At 50.0% G+C, this 6787-nt stretch overlaps 1 protein-coding gene across 1 annotated transcript in view; it reads right to left on the reverse strand.

Annotated features, from left to right (window-relative positions):
• TUB (TUB bipartite transcription factor) overlaps positions 1 to 6273 on the reverse strand; it is a 65467-nt gene extending 59194 nt beyond the window's left edge. The window contains exon 1 of the mRNA XM_062494270.1: positions 6154 to 6273. Coding sequence (XP_062350254.1) covers positions 6154 to 6191 — 38 coding nt within the window. The 5' untranslated portion in view covers positions 6192 to 6273. The remainder of the gene's footprint in view (positions 1 to 6153) is intronic.
• Between the last annotated feature and the right edge of the window lie 514 nt (positions 6274 to 6787).

The raw sequence follows: 6787 nt of genomic DNA on the forward strand, positions 1-6787 counted from the left end.
GGTGTTACATTCTCAGCTGAGAGTCCTCAGAACTTGCTGGCATCATCACTGCCCTGCCATTACATCAAGATAAAAGAGATTGCAAAACTGTGGGAAAACAGTTCTTCCGTGCCTGCCACCCCCTGTGCACGACACAGACCTGTCACCAAGAAGGGCATCTCCTAGTCCCAGCTACAGGCCTTCACAAACTATGGGAACAAAATGTTCAGCAGTAAGTGAAATTCAAAATAAACACCTATTTTAATATCCATGCTTAAGGCATGGATATCTTTGAATACACCGCTGCAAACACTGAAATTAATTCTCAATCTGCAAAATAAATAATTTTAGCTTTTAAAAATTGTACATATATTAACTACTTATGTAACACAATGAGAAGCTGGGATGGATTTATTTAAAAGCTACAAACAATAAAATATAAATTAAATAGCAAATGTTTACAGAGAAGGGTATCTTCTGCAGGCACCATACAGCTGACAAGACAGAGTTCTATTTTCGTGAGTAATCTTGAAGTAGGGAAGAGAACAGAAAAAGAGGCAAGAAGAGCATGATGTAGGGAAAAATGGCAAAAAGAAATCTGTTCATCGGCTGAAAGAACAGAAAAGTATGAATTAGAAAATAAGTCATTAGTGTGAGAGGAAGAAAAATGAGGAGGAAGTGTGAAAAGAATCTAGCTCTCTGGAATGGCAATTTTTAGTTACTAAATAAAAAGTACCATCTTCCAGAAAAACTGCTGCTTGCATGTCTAAATGGACGCCACTCCAGGGAATGTCCAAAAACCCTCAGGCATAAGAATCAAGACTGTCCGACTTGGGGAAGCACAAGAGGAGAGACATTACATTTCATATCCACTTCCCAGCTGTGATCCAAATCTGGCACAGATGGCTGGTAAATGATTGCCACTGCCAGGAACCTACAAACGATTGTTGCTACCAGAAACCCATTGGCCTGGGAAAAAAAAAAATCAGTTTTGTGTCAACCTGGTGCCTGATACCGCAAAGGCGCTGGGGGTGGTCGTGCTCTGGGACAGCTGCTGCATCACTTCCTATCATAAGGGGTGGCAAAGCCCCTCCAGCCTTTACTTAAATCCACTTCTGGCACACTGCAAAGCACAAGACAACAAGGTCTCATGCCCGGCTCTGAAGCTCATCTCCCTTGAGCCTTGTCCCACTTACATTTAAGCCAAGACCCCGCAACTTCCCCGGCTTGGGATACTTATTTTCCTCGCCTCTCTTTTCTGCCTGGTTGATTGAGGCTACCAGCTTCGGGGTAAAAATTGCCTCTGACATCTCCCTCACACTGATGCTGGGTAAACCACCTTTGATCTCTGCTGGAGTTGCTGTGCACCACAGGAGGAACACTCCTGCAAGAGCACAGAGCTCCATTAAGGGAGAGCTCTAACTTAAACGTTTTAAAAGCACAAGACCAGGCTAATTTTATATACTGAATAGCCTGAGACAAGACAGCGTGTTTCAGAGAAGAGGACAGTCTTTGAACTCTTTTCCTTAGAAAAAGCAGCTCTTGTAAATTATCCATGCCACTCCCCACAGCAGAAGGCTGCGAGCGAGCCTGCCTGCATTGCAATGCTCTCGGTCACAACCTGCACCCTGCAGCAAGGTGAGCACTCCACCTGCACTGCTGCCTTCACAATGCCAAAACTTAAGGGTATAGAACATCCCACCACCTCAACACCATGCACAGAAACAAGCGTGGGATACCCTTGGTCTTCAAGGCCATTCTTGTTTCAGGGCTTCTTTATACATCACACTTTCAGAAATCTTCTTATCTGCCCTAATTGCGATGATTCATGAATTTACAACCCAGCTGTGCTCCACAATTTTCTTCCAGCTGTAATCCTTCCCTTTGCAAGTAAATAACTTGTGACTGTTTATAGCTGCAATACCTAAGCACAGCCTTAAAACTTCAGAGCAAATGCACGAAAGCTACAAAAATTGAGCATAATAAAACCTGTCACGAACAAAACCACTGTGTATTATTACCACCATCATGTACACATCAAGACATACTATGCCACTGCAAACGCAGGCTGTGTGATCTGCTCTCTTCAGTGCCAAGTGCCAGGCCCCCCCAGGGCACAGTTCATGGGGTGCTCTCTGGCCACGGCAGGTTTATCCACACAAACCAAGGCTCAGCAGCATCGCACAGCAATTCACAGAGAACTCTGGGGACTTGTATTAAATCAATTCCTGTGTGGACTGGGCTTTTCAGCTGGTGGTGTTTAGATATTTCTCATGGAACAGGTTGGCTGGTCGTGTAAATTCTGCTTTTAAAGTTACAGCATCAAGAGTTATTGTTAAAGAACCGGCTGAAAACATAACAACTAATAATAATAATAATAATAATAATAATAGAGACTAGGGTCTTACTCTAAGTGAATTTGCTGATACTTCGCTCTTAGCCAGCAGCAGTTTTATTTGACTGCAGTTTTATACTATGAAGAATGTCTTCACTTATTCAAGAAACACCAGCATAAATGTTATTTTTATATTGTTGTATGTTATATTTAAGAAATGCTATAAATTAAATATGAGTTCAAGAGAAAGATATTAAACAAAAACATACTTTTGAATAAAAAACCTGAACTCCTGTGAATTTGCAATGATTCACAGACACTTCTGCACTGTATTTTCTAGTGAAAACAGCTGAAGAATACCAAAGGAACATACTATTGTACCTCAGAACATAATTCTTCAAGAAGTTACTTCTTACTCCTAACTTGCATTCCAAATCACCTTTGGGGCCAGGGGCAGCTACATGGACTGCAACTGATTTTTTTTTTCTTAATCGCATCTAAACTATTTTGAATGCTTATAATATAGAGCAAAGACATTATTAAAAATGGGTACAATTTAAAGAATTCCTAGCTCATTGTACCTGATGTGCAGCTTCATGTAAGTGCTTAATTGTATGCTTAAATTTCTACTTATGAAACGTATTTCATGAAAATCACTGCAAAATATTTACTTTTATAAAACAGCTTCCTAACAATTTTTCGTAACATTTGTGAACTGATATCTCATCCTATGACTATTAGCAAAATACTTAAGAGAGGATGAAAAGAGATAAGGGCAAAACACTGAAATCACAAACTCACAAATACCAATCTTTCCTTGACCTCAGCACAAAGTAGCACTGACACTGAAAAAATTGCCCACTGCTTTTTGTTAACTCACTCAAAGCGTTCTCAGCCTCTTAAGAGGGGACATGTAAGTTTGTGAGCTGTGGACAAGCAGGTGGATTGCTTAATGAATTGTAAGTGACATACATGGAACTAACGCACTCTGGTTCATTTCACTTAAAAGGGAAAACATTACATTTTACTAGCAGAAATACAATCCTTCTCTGCTATTATATTCAGGTATATTATTATATAATATTACAGCTGCACAGACGTTCCACTGCTAGAAGGATACACCTTTCCAGACTTCAGCATGCCCTGCAGCCTATTCTGTGTCCCCCACACTAGCAGCAGTGACACTGTTGGCTGTCACATGCCACACAGACCATAAAGAAGGTGGTGAACCTTCCTCTGAGCTCCGAGAGTCAGCAACCACTGAACCCACCGCTGCAAACAAGAATATGAAGCAAGAGGGCAGATAATCATAGGGCGTTTTGCTCTTGGAGAGAAGATGAACTGTTCCAAGGGGTGCACATCAGGTCTCTCCTCCTCCTTGTGTATTTCACTCCCTCGAAATGTACTTTGACCTAAGTTATTCACACAGTGGTTTCGTGTGTAAACTCAGTCACTTATGCATTCACACACTACTGCTTCCTGGGCAAGTATGTTTAGGGGATCCTGGCAGATGCTTTACATACACAAGTCCAGTAAGATTTGCAATGAGATACTTCTAACTCAAGAATTACCTCACAAGACTGAAAAATAAGTCAGCTTCTTGAGAGAACGCTGTCAGAAACCTAAATAAAAATGCTTTAGAGCAGAACTGTGGTTTGGCTGCCTTTTGGTTTTAAGCAGTCCTCAGCAGTTTCTGACCATAAACACATCATTAACATTCAAGAATAACATTACATTAGAAAAGACATCATCAAATTGAGTATCATCAAATCTGTGTTTCTCTGAAGACTTGCTGCTTTGCCTCCCTTTGTTTCTCGGTGCTGCACTGAGCAGAAGTGGAGATGTTTGGGGTTTTTTTTATTTCCTTCTTCCAGGCCAGCGCTATAAAACACCTCAGCAAAGTTTTGGCATTGGCCTCTGCAGAGCCTCATGTACAGCGAGAGAACAGAGAAACTGTTCCACTGCTGCTGGGATGAGCCATGAACAGCTGCTCCTCTGGTATTTCTGTCCTCATTACAAGGCTTCAGATTGCATCAGAATACATCCACTAGTCATTTTTGAAGACTTATTGCCAACTCCTTACATCTTTTTCAAAATGCATGGGCTGAAAATGCGATTGCTGAGAGAGTGGCAATATTCTCAGATTCATTGTAATCATGTTTCTTTCTTTAAAATTCTTCCACTGATTTGAACTATGATGTGCACAGAGCAAAATAGCACATTTCCACTTGTGCAGTTATCCTGGGTTTTTTTGTCCCCCTCTGTATTGAGGAGGGATGAATCTGTGTTCATGTTGCATTCACTGTGGCATATGTCTGCTACAGTGTCAGTGAGAACGCGGCAAACTACAACTGACCTGCTTAAGCAGCTTTGTTTTAAAATGCACTCTGTATGTATTTTTAATTTCATTATTCTCTACTGACAACAACAAAAAAAGGCTTATCACAGAGTCAACTGGGTTGGAAAAGACCTCTGAGATCATAGAGTCGAACCTACGGCTGAATACCACCTTGTCAACCAGCCCATGGCACTGAGTGCCACATCCAATCGCTCCCTGAACACCTCCAGGGACGGTGACTCCACCACCCGTCCGGGCAGCTCATTTCAATACCCAATCACCCTTTTTGTGAAGAACTTTTTCCTAATGTCCAACCTAAACCTCCCCTGGAGCACGAAAAGGCTCTTGTCCTCTTGTCATATGTTACTGAATCTACCTTGTTTCACTTACAACCAAACAAATGAAACAAACGTGACTTCCGTCATTTCCAGAGCACCTTGTTAAACCTCTCGTGATTTCCTTCTGCAAAAATTCAGCTTGAAAAAGACAAGTTTTTGTTCTTTTTTAACGAAAACTAAAAAAAAACAAAAAAAAAACAAACAAACAAACAAAAAACCCTATAATGTTAATATAGTCTGAACAGCAGATTCAGAAAGGAGTCTATTACTAGAACAGCGCAGCCTGCCCGGAGCGAAATATTTAGCTCGGCTTCCCCTCGGTCCGGCAAGGCTGACACGAACTATTCCGTCGTTCCAGCCGCAGATGCTCCCGCTGCTCCACACCTGCGCGCTCGGGACAGGGCAGGGGGCCCGGCTCGGCGCACCGGGGGCCCGGCTCGGCGCACCGGGGGCCCGGCTCGGCGCACCGGGGGCCCGGCTCGGCGCACCGGGGGCCCGGCTCGGCGCACCGGGGGCCCGGCTCGGCGCACCGGGGGCCCGGCTCGGCGCACCGGGCCGGCCCCGCTGACGCACGGGGCTCCCGGGCCGCCGCCGCGCCGCGGCTCCCGTAGCTCATGGCAACGGCGGAGCCAATGGCAGCCGCGGTTCGGGCGCTGCCATGGCGATCCCGCTCCCCGCCATGGCGGCCCCGCGCATCGCCCGCCCCGGCCCCGCTCCCGGAGCCGCCGCCGGCGGGGCCAGCGCGGACCCGGCGCCCGAGCCCGAGCCCGAGCCGCGGCAGCCGCCGCCGACGGCGCAGCGCTCCGCCCGCCGGGGCCGCGGGGCAGGACGGCTCCGCGCTCTGCCCGCTCCCCGCGGGGCTGACAGCTCGCCCCGAGAGCAGACCCCGAACTTCGCGGAGCGCCGCCGGCCCCAAGTTGGGAGGCGGGACCGGGTGCCCCTCCGGGAAGCGCCCGCACGGGCCGGCCCGCGACCCGCTCCCCCCGGCGGGACCCTCCGCCGCCGCCCCGCCGCGCCCCGGGCGGGGTCCGGCCGTCCCGGCCCCGCTGCCCCGTCCCGTCCCCCCCCCCCCCCCCCCCCACCGAGGGGGGCAGCGGCTCCTGCCCAGGGGCAGCCCCGGTGCCTCCGCCCCACCCGCCGCCTCCCGCGGGGTCTCCCCCTACCTGTAAGGGATCCAGTCCGCCTGGTGCCGCGAACTCATCTCTCCCCGGCGACGCTGCCCGGAGCCGAGGAGGCGGACGCGGCCGCTGCTGCCCGAGTCGGAGCCCGCCACGGCGCGGGCAGCATCCTCCGTCCGGGGCGGGGGCGGGCGGCGCGCCGGTTATCCCGGCAGCGGCCGCAGAAACATCCCCCCGGGGAGGGCTCCCAGCGGCGGGCCGGGCTGCATGGGGAGGGGGCGGCCGGGGGCAGCGGGAGGCGGCTCCCAGCCCTTCCTCCCTGCCCGGAGCGGCGGCTGAGTCGCGCACCGGAGCGGGAGGGGCGGGGGAAGGACCAGCGGCGGCCAGGGAAAGGCAGGGCAGCAGCGCCGCGTCCCCGCTGCCGCTACCCGCCCGCCCCCCTGCTGCCGCTGCCGCGCTCAGGCATCGCCCGGGCGAGGCGGGTCCCGCCGAGCCGAGCCGAGCCGAGCCGAGCCGCCCTCCGCGCCGGGCCCGCCTCTGCCCCGTCAGCCGCGCCGCCGCTGGGCATACGCGGGCGGCGCGGCCGCAGGGAGCGGGCACGGCTGCGCTCGGCTCGGCTCCGCACGGCACGGCACGGCACGGGCATCGACAGAGATCAGGCCGTGAGCCGGCTGCTGGC

The sequence above is a fragment of the Cinclus cinclus genome, chromosome 6 (genome assembly GCF_963662255.1).
Source record: "Cinclus cinclus chromosome 6, bCinCin1.1, whole genome shotgun sequence".
NCBI classification, from domain to species: domain Eukaryota; kingdom Metazoa; phylum Chordata; class Aves; order Passeriformes; family Cinclidae; genus Cinclus; species Cinclus cinclus.